Genomic DNA, 16,403 nt, shown 5'->3' with positions numbered 1-16,403 from the left:
AGCATCTAAATATTACTTGGCCACAAACCACCTAAAAGGGGTGCCATGGCAGCGTATCAAACTCTTTATCAGCTCAACTAATATTTGCGGTGCTGAGTTTGTTAGATTCGTAACCAGACCACCCAGAGAGCTTCTACCCTGTTGCCCACCTTGGCTATCATACCATGTTAATTAACGATCTATACTTGCATGGGACTTAGGCCCAACCTCCTGTGTGGTATCAACAATAGGTTCCCTATCCAATAAATCTGTAAGCATGGTGGGCCTTGGGCCACGCCCGGACACTGTGCCAAAATAGTCATATTACTTTAGCTCTACCGACAAAGGTGTTAGAGAAACGAACAAGATGCACCTTTCATAAGTCCTCACTTAGGGCCCAGGCCCTCAATCGATATGCATTCTGTGTTTACGCTCTAGTCAATGAGGGGTGAAGCCATAAATCTAGGCTCTGGGCACTGTTCTTTCTGGGCCAAAGTGGCCGTTGCTCTCAGTTTCCTTCGCAATGGTCTCACATGGGAGTCATTTGAAGTGATCGAGTTTCTCATATAAAAGCAAGACTCTGTACTCTTCTACCCTCTTGTATTGCTAAGGGGCTTATTCTGTCCAAGAGCTACCCAGCAACGGTTCCCGTTGGACAATAAATAACTGAGGGCCTTAATTGCTGTCACTTTAGTGTAGCTGCATGGTGTGTATTTATGTCACTGGAGGAGCGAACATAAATTAGTTACACGGTTTTAGTTTTCATTGAATTATCTTGAGTTATGATATGCTGGACTTTAAATAGTTTTACAAGCTAAGCCCCAAGCACAAGATGGTTCATAGGAGTTGATATGTGTTAACTTCATTAACACAGAGAGCGGGGGGGGTAATATTGTGAGAGAGAGAGAGGTGGTTAATGTGGAAAGAGAGCGAGAGAGAGGTGGTTAATATGGAGAGAGAGCGAGAGAGAGGTGGTTAATATGGAGAGAGGGCGAGAGAGAGGTGGTTAATATGGAGAGAGAGCGAGAGAGAGGTGGTTAATATGGAGAGAGAGCGAGAGAGAGGTGGTTAATATGGAGAGAGGGCGAGAGAGAGGTGGTTAATATGGAGAGAGGGCGAGAGAGAGGTGGTTAATATGGAGAGAGAGCGAGAGAGAGGTGGTTAATATGGAGAGAGAGCGAGAGAGAGGTGGTTAATATGGAGAGAGGGCGAGAGAGAGGTGGTTAATATGGAGAGAGAGCGAGAGAGAGGTGGTTAATATGGAGAGAGGGCGAGAGAGAGGTGGTTAATATGGAGAGAGAGCGAGAGAGAGGTGGTTAATATGGAGAGAGAGCGAGAGAGAGGTGGTTAATATGGAGAGAGAGCGAGAGAGAGGTGGTTAATATGGAGAGAGAGCGAGAGAGAGGTGGTTAATATGGAGAGAGAGCGAGAGAGAGGTGGTTAATATGGAGAGAGAGCGAGAGAGAGGTGGTTAATATGGAGAGAGAGCGAGAGAGAGGTGGTTAATATGGAGAGAGAGCGAGAGAGAGGTGGTTAATATGGAGAGAGAGCGAGAGAGAGGTGGTTAATATGGAGAGAGAGCGAGAGAGAGGTGGTTAATATGGAGAGAGAGCGAGAGAGAGGTGGTTAATATGGAGAGAGAGAGGTGGTTAATATGGAGAGAGAGCGAGAGAGAGGTGGTTAATATGGAGAGAGAGAGAGAGAGAGGTGGTTAATATGGAGAGAGAGAGAGAGAGAGGTGGTTAATATGGGGAGGGAGGGAGAGGTGGTTAATATGGAGAGAGAGCGAGAGAGAGGTGGTTAATATGGGGAGGGAGGGAGAGGTGGTTAATATGGAGAGAGAGCGAGAGAGAGGTGGTTAATATGGGGAGGGAGGGAGAGGTGGTTAATATGGAGAGAGAGCGAGAGAGAGGTGGTTAATATGGAGAGAGAGCGAGAGAGGTGGTTAATATGGGGAGGGAGGGAGAGGTGGTTAATATGGGGAGGGAGGGAGAGGTGGTTAATATGGGGAGGGAGGGAGGGAGAGGTGGTTAATATGGGGAGGGAGGGAGGGAGAGAGAGAGACAGAGTAACAGCCTCATATCTTCACTCATTGCCAGCAAAGTTCCAAATATAGTTCTGTGCAAATGTTTTACCTGGCAAGCGGACAGGATCATGCGTCATATCATTTGTCACCTTAACGTAATTACCAATCATTCCTGTTTTGATGTAATCGAACACCGCAGCCTAACTCGGACAATGTTTGCTTATAATCACATTAGGGCTTTAACTCTGGCTAGTTTCAGAAATGAAACTGAACAAAACTGCTTAGCTGAGGATTTTATATTTTATAAATGACGATGGAATCTGTTTATGCTTTCGTTTTGGTGTGAGGCATCAGTGAGTTTGAAGGAGTTAGGACAAACCAACAGAGGAACATAGGAAGTTTCTCTTGCATATGAGATGAGTTATTATTTCCTAGTAGTGTAATGACATGTTATTTACATGGTGGCATGCAAGGGTTTAGACCACAGGGATATGCTGTACTGCTGTTCTAAGACTGAGCTCACAGCCTATGGGAGTACAGTAACGGTGTCTGCGATTGGTGGATCTGTGTGTGTGTGTGTGTGTGTGTGTGTGTGTGTGTGTGTGTGTGTGTGTGTGTGTGTGTGTGTGTGTGTGTGTGTGTGTGTGTGTGTGTGTGTGCGTGCGTGCGGGTGGGCGTGCGTGCGGGCGGGCGGGCGGGTGTGTGTGTGTGTCACTGCTTTTGACACACTGAGGAATAGCTTCCGTCTGTCCACTACCATAATGGCCTGATTGGTGAAGTGCTGCAGAGAACTCTGGTGCTCTGTCAGAATGACCGTCGGACTCAGTTTGGCCGTGCTGCCAGCTCTAGGAAGAGTCTTGGTGGTTCCAAACGTCTTCCATTGAAGAATGATGGAGGCCACTGTGTTCTTGGGGACCTTCAATGCTGAAGAAATGTGTTGGTACCCTTCCCCAGATCTGTGCCTCGACACAATCCTTTCTCGGAGCTCTACGGACAATTCCTTCGACCTCTTGGCTTGGTTTTTGCTCTGACATGCATTGTCAACTGTGCCTTTCCAAATAATGTCCAATCAATTCAATTTACCATTGATGGACCCTAATCCATCTCAAGGATGATCAATAGACTCCCGAGTGGCACAGCGGTCTAAGGCACTGCATCTCAGTGCAAGAGGCGTCACTACAGACACCTTGGTTGGAATCCAGGCTGTATCACAATCGGCCGTGATTGGGAGTCCCATAGGGCGGCGCACAATATACCAAGCATCGTCCGGGTTTGGCAGGTGTAGGCCGTCATTGTAAAATTTGTTCTTAACTGACTTGCCTAGTTTTTAAAACAACTGGATGAACCTGAGCTCAATTTCGAGTCTCATAGCAGGGTCTGAATACGTATGTAAATAAGGTATTTCTGTTTTTGTCATTATGGGATATTGTGTGTAGATTGATGAGGATGTTTTATTTGTTTAATACATTTTGGAGTAAGGCTGTAATGTACACAATATACTGTATACTAAGAATGATATGTACAAGAATGATATATTAAAGTTAGCTATGTCAAGAATCCAGTATAGACCTCCCGGGTGGCGCAGTGGTTAAGGGCGCTGTACTGCAGCGCCAGCTGTGCCACCAGAGACTCTGGGTTCGCGCCCAGGCTCTGTCGTAACCGGCCGCGACCGTGGGGCGACGCACAATTGGCCTAGCGTCGTCCGGGTTAGGGAGGGTTTGGCCGGTAGGGAAATCCTTGTCTCATCGCGCACCAGCGACTCTTGTGGCGGGCCGGGCGCAGTGCACGCTAACCAAGGTCGCCAGGTGCACGGTGTTTCCTCCGACACATTGGTGCGGCTGGCTTCCGGGTTGGATGCGCGCTGTGTTAAGAAGCAGTGCGGCTTGGTTGGGTTGTGTATCGGAGGACGCATGACTTTCAACCTTCGTGTTGTAGCTACTAAAACAATTGGATACCATGAAATTGGGGAGAAAAAAGGGGTAAATTAAAAAAACTTTTTTTTTTTTTTTTTTAAGAATCCAGTATATAAGTAAATACATATGTGGTGTGTATGAACAGTGGTAGTAGAAGTATCAGAATGTCAGGAATAAAGTATTTAAATACTCTGTGCAAAACGGAAGTGTCCAGTGGTTCAATGACATGGATGTGTGTGGGTGTGTGTGGGTATGTGCATGTGTTTGTGAGTATGAGGTGTGTGTGTGTGTGTGTTCGATAGCTTGTGTGTTTTTTGTGTGTGTGAGTGAGTGTGCCTCACCTGGCAGCCGGCTAGTGATTGCTGTTCAGCAGTCTGATGGCCTGCTAATAGAAACTGTTTTTTAGTCTCTCAGTCTTGGCACTGAATGCGCCTCTACGTACTATGTCAGGCTCGCACACATCGCGCCGAATCACACACATCGCATCGAATGTGGATCTAGCGTTCGTCTGCCGATCGTTCTGCACGCTCTATTTCATTTGTCACTCGGTATGCAAATGACGTGCAGAGGTGTTAATTACTCTCGGCCAGAAAATTCTATTGGTGTGTCTGAGCCCTAAGGCTTGTAAACCTTCTCGAGAACATAAGCAAGAAGCTTGACTCAACCCTCACTTGATTCCAAAAAAAAATGTAAAAAACATATTCAAGATCTAACACAGATGTAGACTCCGTTCCTAAAATCTTCTAGAAATAAAAACTGGACCCATATCATATTCCACAACCTCCGTTTAAAAACATCGCATATAAAGTAACAGGAGAGATGTGTACCGTTTGGCCATCAAGTTAGCAGCGGCATAGAGGGAGAGAATCAAGCGGTTACGAGCACGAGTCAAAAGGTTGAAGACCAGCCTGGAAAGAGAGAGAGAAAGAAAAACATGCAGAAGAAGACATTGAGATGATGAAGGAGGCACAGAGAGAGTTCTCAGTTTTCCATGCCGGCGGTGTTGGCAGTTGGTACAATCAAAGGAGTCAAGAGACGTTCAGTGTCCCGGATGCACACATATAGTTGTAGCCGGATGCACACATATAGTTCAGAATTAGGTGGTTAGAGGTCCACACTGATGCATTTTTCACAGCTTTTTGACAAGTTGTTATGACATAATATTTAAGGCATGAGTATAGTAAGTCTCCTGCCATTAAATAATGGACATAATATTGAATTGAATCATTTACAGTAAAACCTAACATTCTAAGACTGTTTAAAAAAAAAAAATAGGAAACTAGAACTACTTGCAAAATGTCAACAGAAATAAAGTTGATTACTCCAGGCTCTGCAGTAGCTATAGACCCCAAATACTCATTGTGCGTATTGAGGGTTTTGAGTGGCATTTCAACTTTGGCTTAACTAACTACTCAAAGCTGCAGTGAATCCATTAGCGAATTCCTGCTATTTTGTTGACCCTAATTCAGCTACGTCTGAGAAATCCTCCGTGGCCTCTGACAAACACACACACACACACGCACGCACACACACACACACACACACACACACACACACACACACACACACGCACGCACGCACGTACACACACACACACACACACACACACACAGGCGCACACACACACACACACACACACACACACACACACACACACACACACACACACACACACACACACACACACACACACATCAACACACACTGCCTCAGAAATCCTATGTTGCCTCTGACGCAGAACCAGAGGTCTTCATTAGCTCTCCAATTAAAGCAAATCATATTTAATAAAAAGCCAGAGTAAAAGGGTTCACCTGGGAGCAAGATGGATTATTCATTTTGGTCCTTATTAAAATCTGCTACGGTTCTGAAAATCGGGGGTAAAAGACGAGCAGTAGTCTTTTGATAGTGGAGCTTCGCACACATATGGGGGGGCACTGCGGCATAAATATACATGTATTAAGAAACATCACTGATGAATAAATGTCATTTAATTCAAATGTTAATTCAATGAAATGTGATCATTTCGGTCAACGCTGTGATAAAAATGCATCAGTAGACTTTAAGGTATCACAGGGTAATCCACCCTGAGGGTGAGTTATGGTGCTGAAGGAATCAAGTCTTGTCCACGTGAGAACGGGATGGATGGATGGGAGAACAATAAGAGGTTATTACATCTCCAACAATTAGACAGCCTGATAGAGATGGGGGGGGGGGGGTATATAGTATGGGGGTTAATGAGACACAGCCTCCCGTGTTGGATGTCTGTTTGCATTCCCCAATCGAACTTTCAAAGTGTTAATGTCAGCTGGGAACACCGCACGAATGGGATTGATGGGTGTTTGGGTTAGGTTCCATGACTTTTGTTCTTGGGACGTTTTTTTTCATGCAGAAGAATGAATCATGTTGGATGTGGTGTTTGGATAAACCGGACTGTTTACTCTCCATCTCTCTCGTTTGAGAAATGTGACTTTATAGCAAATTCATGTCTTCCAGTTATGTGAAAATTATGACTTGAAATAGACACAAGCAAATAATGGCCAAACAATACAAGAAATAGACACTTAATCCACATTCATACTGTAGTGTTGATGTCAGGTGTGGATGAATGAAGAAAACAACGTTATAACAGTTGAAATACATTGACTTAGGCATCCCTCCTCCTGTGAATAGTGTCTATGGGTTGAGCTGCACAGATGCACTTTTTCTCAGACAGACAAGACAGCTTCTCTGTCAAACTGATTGATTAGTTTGTTTATTTACCTCCTCCATGAAGAATGTGGGAAAACATGGAGCTAACTGTCAGCCAGAGGCTAATATTTCCCTTTTATACGCCCTTGTAAGGAAGCGCTCTAAAGAGTGTGTTTGTGTGTGTGTGTGTGTGTGTGTGTGTGTGTGTGTGTGTGTGTATGCGGGGCACGTTCACAGTGTCACCGGGCCTTGTTTGAACAGAGCTTTAGCTCCCTGTTATCTTTCCCTTCAGCTATAGGAGGTTTGAAAACGTAATCTTTCTTCTCCCTCTTTCTCTCTCTCTCTCTCTCTCTCTCTTTCTCTTTCTCTCTACCCTCATCTCTCCTGAGGTGAAGGCCAAACATTTCAGGAAATTGTGACGTCCTTTACACCCCCCCCCCCCCTCCCCCACTGCCTGATGACCCCTGGTGAGCACACCTGTGTAGGAATGTGTTCTTGCCACCCCCCCACCCCCCCATCCCAGAATTCCTCTCACTCATCTGACCTGAGCCTCGCCGGGAATCACTTCACACCTCTCCTGTTTGTTTTGCTTGCCCTGTCATCCCCCCCCCCCCCCCTCATCCCTCGCCCCAAATGAAGCCAAATAACTCTGTGTCGGTGAGGAGACCCCCCAAACCCCTACCTCATCACAGACTCCTGCTGGACCGGGGTAAGACAGGCCAGGAATGTACGGACCACTGTGTTTTTCAAATTCCCCTGATTCTGCTCTTAACTTTTAGATAGGAGATGAGCGAGCCACATAACGTAGTGGTTATCTCTAACGTAGTGGTTATCTCTAACGTAGTGGTTATCTCTAGGTTCTCCTCTGACTTTGCAGTTAGTTATTCACCAGGCAACATGACTAGCTGGGTTATTAAATACCTTTAAAAAAAATGCACAATATGCTGTTTTCAGATGAGGAGATTCTCTAAATGTACTCTATTTATGACATGAAGTGTAACATTGGACAACAGTTGTGTATCATAGAGCTACATGTCACTATAGCGACAAGAGAGCCCCATAGGTAACAGTCAGAGCAGGACTGTAGCCCTCACCAGACCCCTCGTACCTTTGCAGGCTTTCCTGTGAGAGATGGTTTTGGACAGGTCTCTATAGTAACCCTCCTTGCAGTAGTGACAGTGGCGTCCGGCCGTGTTGTGGCGACAGTTGAGACAGACTCCTCCGCTCTTCCTCCCAGACAGCTTGTACAGCTCCATGCTGAAACGGCATCGCCTGGCGTGCAGGTTACAGTTACAGGCTGCAGAGACAGAAAGGAAGGGAGATATTGCATTTTTAAACAGCCTTTTATTGGCACATTTCAACTTCTTTGCATAACGAATTCAATGCCAAATCCACATTTAATGCCCCCCCCCCCAAAAAAGAAAACACTGCACAGAGGGAGGGAGAGAGAGAGAGAATAGAATAAACAGAAGAGAAGATAAGAGAATAAAGGGAAGAATAAAGGGAAAAGAAAAAAAGATATTCTTCAACTGAATTACAAACGCTATAGATTACTGCAGTGTAACTACACCGCCTCTTGACGCCCACACCCCAATCATCAGTCTGGTGCCTGACAACCGATAAAGTGGTGTGAAGAATTACAGTATTCTGTACGTGTTTGTTTACCAGATATACAAATCCTACTTGACACCTGCCCCCCTGCCACCTGACTGTGAGAGTTTTAACTTCCCTGTTAATGAGGTCAGGCATTGAGCTGAGTTGAGTCGTTTTCGCTCTCTTTCTCTCTTTCTCGCTTCCTCTGCCTTTCTCTCTCACTCTGCCCTCCCCCCTCTCTCTTTCTCTCAAGGTTATTCTCTCCTCCTAGCAGACAAGGTTTCGGTACAGTATTATCATTCCACACCAAATCCCCGGTCGTGTTTGCTGCTGGTTTACTAATGAATAAAGTTGCTACGGCCGAGTCTAATTAGCCAGCTGATGTTTATTCATGACTCGTCGTTTGGCTTAACTTCATTAAACCCCCCGTCCGACTACATACGCACACACACATACACACACATCTACCAGTCCATCCGGGTTCCACGAAAATGTACTGTGCCAAATACTGCATCACAATGCTACAGGAGGGGAGAGCGAGGGAACATGCTGATAGGGCTCCACCCTGACATGTCTGCCCATGTTTTTCAGCCCACTCACTCCCGAAACACACATACTGTACACACACTCAAGTAGGCTACTTCCTGTTACCATGTGCCCATCACAATCTAGGGAATATAGTTGCTTCTCAGCTCACAAAATGCTTGAAGACATGGCTAAAGGTCAATCAGATTTGTGAACATGGTCCCTAGCTGTGTGTTGCCGCTTTCCATGTTGTCTGTTGTCTGTAGCTTGTGAGGTGTGGAAACACTTTGTTGCTTTTATGAATTTTGTCTTGCTGCTTTTTGTTTTATGTTGCTCTGTCTGTATGCTACGTCTTGCTTGTCCTATGTTGCTCTGTATGCTATGTCTTGCTTGTCCTATGTTGCTCTGTATGCTATGTCTTGCTTGTCCTATGTTGCTATGTCTTGCTTGTTCTATGCTGCTATTGTCTATATTGTCATTTTTTTTAATAACCTGCCCAGGGACTGCGGTTGAAAATTAGCCGGCTGGCTAAAACCGGCACTTTTACTGAAACGTTGATTAATGTGCACTGTCCCTGTAAAAATAAAAATAAACTCAACTCAGCTTGCACCAGTTAAAACAACGATCCATTGAAGGTTTGTGGCGTTTTAGTCCAGACACTGTAATTAGCTCCTTCACACAAGTTATGTTAGAGACTGGAGAGAAGGAGTCTCAGAGGGTCCACACACAGCTCAGTCCCTTATCTGTAGGGTCTGGTTTCCCAGCTCTCTACCCGACCCCAGGGGTCCTTAATTAGGGCTGTCCTCTTTGCTTGTTTTCCCTCCTGATCTCGGACTGTTGATTTAGTGTTGCCTGGGCTCACCCCTCACTGCCTTAGAGGCATCACGGTGGAAAACTACCCATCTGCCTTGGGGGCATCGCATAGGAAACCTATCCTTCCCTTAACCCTCTGCCTGGAGGCCCCGGAGGTTTAGGGATTACTGGCAGAGAGAGTTAAGGAACGGACACACCGGTAGCGTTTACCGGCAGAGAGTACTTAGCACCGCTGTTCAGAGTGGCAGCCGTAATTTGACATCCGATTCTACATGTAGAATTGCGCGAACACGTCGGCAGTCACACGCCCACAGTGTGTTTTAGTGGTGGTCTCTAAAACACTGCACCCGAACGAACCCGCGAATGAACGGCAGATGGACACTCGGTGCGGTGCGTCCGCTCGCTCAGGCTGCCGGATCACTACTCAGACTCTATAGTTACACTACCCAGACTCTATAGTTACACTACCCAGACTCTATAGTTACACTACTCAGACTCTATAGTTACACTACCCAGACTCTATAGTTACACTACCCAGACTCTATAGTTACACTACCCAGACTCTATAGTTACACTACTCAGACTCTATAGTTACACTACCCAGACTCTATAGTTACACTACCCAGACTCTATAGTTACACTACCCAGACTCTATAGTTACACTACTCAGACTCTATAGTTACACTACCCAGACTCTATAGTTACACTACTCAGACTCTATAGTTACACTACCCAGACTCTATAGTTACACTACCCAGACTCTATAGTTACACTACCCAGACTCTATAGTTACACTACTCAGACTCTATAGTTACACTACCCAGACTCTATAGTTACACTACCCAGACTCTATAGTTACACTACTCAGACTCTATAGTTACACTACCCAGACTCTATAGTTACACTACTCAGACTCTATAGTTACACTACCCAGACTCTATAGTTACACTACCCAGACTCTATAGTTACACTACTCAGACTCTATAGTTACACTACCCAGACTCTATAGTTACACTACCCAGACTCTATAGTTACACTACCCAGACTCTATAGTTACACTACTCAGACTCTATAGTTACACTACCCAGACTCTACAGTTACACTACTCAGACTCTATAGTTACACTACCCAGACTCTATAGTTACACTACCCAGACTCTATAGTTACACTACCCAGACTCTATAGTTACACTACCCAGACTCCTTCAATCCCTGTCTAATGGTGGAGGCAGGGATTACAACAACTGGGCAATATGCATTAATTCTCTCCATCTTTAGAACAGAGATATGCTACAGTGATATGCCACAGAGATATGCTACAGAGATATGCTACAGTGCCTGTTGGCTATTATGCAGTATGCAACTGGGATGCAAAGGTGTAATATGCTTCAAGCTACAGTAATTGGTTCCAAAAGATAAATCGCTGCGACCAATAGGAAAGAGCAAAACACACTTTATCTGAACTTCTGGTTCTTAGGACCTTAGAAAGGGATAGACCTGCATCACAATAGCCCGTACAGAGTCAGACTTCTTGTCTTCAGTTAAATCCTCCCGGGGGTTTAGAGTGGCTCCAGCAATGCATTGCACCGTGCTCTCAATGCACTGAAAAATAAATGCTACAATTACATTATTCTGGTAGTTTTCTTTTCTGCTAGATTTAATTAAAAACAATGGAAGATAAAAGCTGATGTGTCGCTTGCTTGTCTGGTATTGGCTAATCACGTTTCCTGCAATGTTGTGATGTCATTCAGGCTTCATTCAACCCTTATCCATTCATCCATGTGGAGTTCCCCCCCTTTCATGAGTTCAACCAAATAATCATCTTGCTTTGTCTTGGTGGTAACTATGGCGATACAGCCGCTCGCCATTGAACACCTGTTATACTTGTGTTTTTTGTCTATGTTTCAGCGCTCTGAAGACAAGGCCCATGTTGTTTTAACACCTGCATTGACCTGGGACATTCTCTGTGCTGAGGTTTCACAGCAGCAGCTCTTCCTGACAGGCCTCGTCTGAAGTTGAGACACCTCTACAGTCACAGAGGAACTAGAGGAGGCTGGAGAGCAACCCCCGTTGGTGCTGTTAAACACACACTTCTACGGTGGGATTCCTGTGATGAGACCCCCGTCAAATGAGAGAAAACAGAACAATTGTGTTCCGCTACTTTCAACACAGACGCACACAAACAAAAATAAGCTAGTCACACCTGCTTGTTGGGCCAGGCAGGATTCAGGATGGACAGCACAAAAGCCGCAGGCGCCTCGCCCCTGCCAGACCTTTCAGCACACACACCTATACGACCATGAGACTCCAATGCACCACAAAACACACACAAACACACACACACACACACACAAAAACGCACATGGGAATGACTGGCACGTACTGCAGCGAGGAGACATGACACAATTATTTATAGTGTAATTTCTACTTGTTTTGTTTCATATAAATGAAACATACTGTACATTTAATGTAAGATTGAATCTGGAAGTAAAAAAATTGACCGGGAAGCAAAAGTGTGGTAATTTTCAAACCCCACAGGGCTATCAACTCCAACCCTTCAGGTTGGGTTACCGCGGCAACCCACCACTAGTTAATGACCCACAGGTAGTAAAATGTGTGAACTGATCCCTTTAAGCACAAATAATTGAGTTAGCCGGATCAAGCTAAGTCCTCATAATGACACGCACACCACCTACTGTAAAAGGGACCTTTAATTCCCCAAATAAGTTTTTTTTTAAAGTCATTTGAATTATAACACCTAAGAAAAAATATTAGAAAGAAAAATACTGTGGTATTTATGGGGAATATAAAATGAGGCCTAGGTCTATCCGTTTGTTACTGTTTCTCGCACATCCTGAGAAACACCCCACATTGGACCACCAGAGAGAGTTGGATCTAAAGAGAGTGTGTTTGTGTGTGTGTGTGTGTTGCAAAATTGGCAGATGTTCGCTCTGAACGGTCCCCAGGCTCTTGGACTGACCCCATTGCTATCACTAACACACAGCCCTGCTTCCTTGTTTTCCTAATTAACAAGAAAGTTCGACCCTGGGAGTCATGCTCAAGTTGTGATAAGTTCCACTCGACAACTGTTGGTCTAGTTAAATATAGCGATGGATTTGTTCAGAAAAATAACTTTGTTACTGAATACATTTATATAAGTCCAAACTTAATTGGAGCCATATAAAACCTTAATTAGAGCCTGACCACCAACTCTGCAAGACGTTTTCAAAAAATGATAATTTCACTGTCTGTCAGTCTGTCCGCCCAACCACCCGTCCATCCGTTGTAACATTCAGGGGTCACAGACTGACCTGAGGCCTGTCATCGATATTCCACAAACACCAAGAATTCCGTCTCCCTGCCGCCTCAACCCTTCACTATCCCCCTAAACCAGACGAAATAGCAACACCCAACACCAGAGTGTCAGAGCAGGGGAGCAGGAGTAGGGAACAGGGGTAGGGAGCAGGGGTAGGGAGCAGGGGTAGGGACGAGGGGTAGGGAGCAGGAGTAGGGAGCAGGAGTAGGGAGCAGGGGTAGGGAGCAGGAGTAGGGAGCAGGAGTAGGGAGCAGGGGTAGGGAGCAGGAGTAGGGAGCAGGAGTAGGGAGCAGGAGTAGGGAGCAGGAGTACGGAGCAGGGGTAGGGAGCAGGGGTAGGGAGCAGGAGTAGGGAGCAGGAGTAGGGAGCAGGGGTAGGGAGCAGGAGTAGGGAGCAGGAGTAGGGAGCAGGGGTAGGGAGCAGGGGTAAGGAGCAGGGGTAGGGAGCAGGGGTAGGGAGCAGGAGTAGGGAGCAGGGGTAGGGAGCAGGGGTAGGGAGCAGGAGTAGGGAGCAGGGGTAGGGAGCAGGAGTAGGGAGCAGGGGTAGGGAGCAAGAGTAGGGAGCAGGAGTAGGGAGCAGGGGTAGGGAGCAGGGGTAGGGAGCAGGGGTAGGGAGCAGGGGTAGGGAGCAGGAGTAGGGAGCAGGGGTAGGGAGCAGGGGTAGGGAGCAGGAGTAGGGAGCAGGGGTAGGGAGCAGGAGTAGGGAGCAGGAGTAGGGAGCAGGGGTAGGGAGCAGGAGTAGGGAGCAGGGGTAGGGAGCAGGGGTAAGGAGCAGGGGTAGGGAGCAGGGGTAGGGAGCAGGAGTAGGGAGCAGGGGTAGGGAGCAGGGGTAGGGAGGAGGAGGCTCTTGCTATTCTGCCCCTTGGTTTAAAACAAACAGGTGGGGAAGCACCTGCACACACAGTTTACTTTTAATCCTACGGGCGCCCCTGAAAGTCAGAGTGTCAGAGCAGGGGAGCAGGAGTAGGGAACAGGGGTAGGGAGCAGGGGTAGGGAGCAGGGGTAGGGACGAGGGGTAGGGAGCAGGAGTAGGGAGCAGGAGTAGGGAGCAGGAGTAGGGATCAGGGGTAGGGAGCAGGAGTAGGGAGCAGGGGTAGGGAGCAGGAGTAGGGAGCAGGAGTAGGGTGCAGGAGTAGGGAGCAGGAGTACGGAGCAGGGGTAGGGAGCAGGGGTAGGGAGCAGGAGTAGGGAGCAGGAGTAGGGATCAGGGGTAGGGAGCAGGAGTAGGGAGCAGGAGTAGGGAGCAGGGGTAGGGAGCAGGGGTATGGAGCAGGGGTAGGGAGCAGGGGTAGGGAGCAGGAGTAGGGAGCAGGGGTAGGGAGCAGGGGTAGGGAGCAGGAGTAGGGAGCAGGGGTAGGGAGCAGGGGTAGGGAGCAAGAGTAGGGAGCAGGAGTAGGGAGCAGGGGTAGGGAGCAGGGGTAAGGAGCAGGGGTAGGGAGCAGGGGTAGGGAGCAGGAGTAGGGAGCAGGGGTAGGGAGCAGGGGTAGGGAGCAGGAGTAGGGAGCAGGGGTAGGGAGCAGGAGTAGGGAGCAGGAGTAGGGAGCAGGGGTAGGGAGCAGGAGTAGGGAGCAGGGGTAGGGAGCAGGGGTAAGGAGCAGGGGTAGGGAGCAGGGGTAGGGAGCAGGAGTAGGGAGCAGGGGTAGGGAGCAGGGGTAGGGAGGAGGAGGCTCTTGCTATTCTGCCCCTTGGTTTAAAACAAACAGGTGGGGAAGCACCTGCACACACAGTTTACTTTTAATCCTACGGGCGCCCCTGAAAGTCATCAGATTAGACCTAGAAAGCCCCTGAAAGTCATCAGATTAGACCCAGAAAGCCCCTGAAAGTCATCAGATTAGACCCAGAAAGCCCCTGAAGACAAAATGAGAAAATATTGTGTGTCTCTACTTTGGCGATTGTTTTGGTTTTCGAGCGGTTTCGGCAGCGAAGGGGAGAAGGGGAGGTGTGTGTGTTTATGTTGTCCATGTGTGTAGGGGTTGATGAATTCTGCTTGTTACATCAGCATCAGAACGGTATTACAGCACATGACAGACATCTCAGGAATGGAAGGCATGACGCAACACTGAGCACCAAATGCGTCTCAAAATGACATCGTACGACTTTTAACCAGAGCCCCTCTGGTCACAAAGAAGTGCACTATTAGGGTCAACAGTCCAATGCCCTCTACCCCGCTAACCTATAGACAGCATGCTTAGGACTGGTCTATATCTGGAGACCGAAGGAAACATTACATTAGACACGCACCCGCAGTAGTTGAGAGGGAGTTGTGCTCCATACAGTCGAAAGTAAGAGGATCACATGATTGACGTACAGCCAGGAGATCCCACCTCAGACTAAATTCATTCTAGAGATCTAATCCACTTGAATCCACTCTACAAGTGGGTATAAAAGTCTGATAGGATAAACGGACACATACGACTGCACGCTATGGTACACCTTCCTCCGTGCCAGACCAACACGCGCACACACACTGATGTACATACACACACACGAAAAAGCACACGCACACACACACACACACACACTACTGCTTTAGATTCCTTGCACAATTTAAATCCTTACATAGGGGGTATAATGATATCGTCTGTGATTTTAAATCTTTCTTTTCATACTTCAGCCGTAATGCCTTGCATTATAGTTAAAGTGCACCAGTCGCAAAACAATCATTTTGATTCACACATCCGCAACTGGCAGCAGCCTCTTAGGCTATTGGCAGACAGCCAGATTCACTCACTGTTGACACTTTCCTTGGCTATGATTAAAAAAAACGTGGTGTTTATGACAGTTAGCTAGGCCCACTTCCCGCAGCTCTTGTAGCCAGGACAATATTGAATATATCAGGACTGAGGACCACACCGATGCTGTAGTAGGTGTATAATTCACATGCCCTGGAATTCCACTCTCTCTTATAAAGAAATAATAGTTTCTCGCGAACAAAATGACTGTTTTTTGCTAAACAACATCTCACTTTCTCAAAGCCCATAATAACAGCAGGGACACTCGAAGACACACACACACGCAAATACACACACACACACACACAAAGCATCAAGTGATCTGAGAGAGAGAGAGAGAGAGAGAGAGAGAGAGAGAGAGAGAGAGAGAGAGAGAGAGAGAGAGAGAGAGAGAGAGAGAGAGAGGGGGGAGAGAGAGAGAGAGAGAGAGAGAGAGAGGGGGGGGAGAGAGAGAGAGAGAGAGAGAGAGAGAGAGAGAGAGAGAGAGAGAGAGAGGAGGGGGAGAGAGAGAGAGAGAGAGAGGGGGGGGGGGGGGAGAGAGAGAGAGAGGGGGAGAGAGAGAGCGAGAGAGAGGGAGAGAGAGAGAGAGAGAGAAAGGGAGAGATAGAGAGAGAGGGAGAGAGAGAGAGAGAGAGAGAATATTTACGCTGGCACTGTAGCTATGTCGTATGTATCATACTCACTCAGATATCAACTAATAAATCTGACGCATTAAACCTCATGACAACAATTACATCAATTGCTTCATGTTACCACAGTGATGTATTAGTTGTGTGTTATTTTTCCTTTTACATTGGAACAATATTGTTCTTTTGTCTGG

General features: G+C 46.9%; 1 protein-coding gene across 2 annotated transcripts in view; it reads right to left on the bottom strand.

Moving 5' to 3' along the window:
* The window catches only part of LOC139370340 (netrin-1), a 108,365-nt gene that overhangs the window by 36,822 nt on the left and 55,140 nt on the right, over nt 1-16,403 (bottom strand). For both annotated transcript variants that reach the window (XM_071109766.1, XM_071109765.1), the window contains exon 3: nt 7,715-7,903. In XM_071109766.1, coding sequence (XP_070965867.1) covers nt 7,715-7,903 — 189 coding nt within the window. The remainder of the gene's footprint in view (nt 1-7,714; nt 7,904-16,403) is intronic.

The sequence above is a fragment of the Oncorhynchus clarkii genome, chromosome 17 (genome assembly GCF_045791955.1).
Source record: "Oncorhynchus clarkii lewisi isolate Uvic-CL-2024 chromosome 17, UVic_Ocla_1.0, whole genome shotgun sequence".
Classification (NCBI taxonomy): Eukaryota; Metazoa; Chordata; class Actinopteri; order Salmoniformes; family Salmonidae; genus Oncorhynchus; species Oncorhynchus clarkii.
The sequence above is the reverse complement of the archived record's forward strand: the minus strand, read 5'-3'. Positions and strand labels throughout refer to the sequence as shown.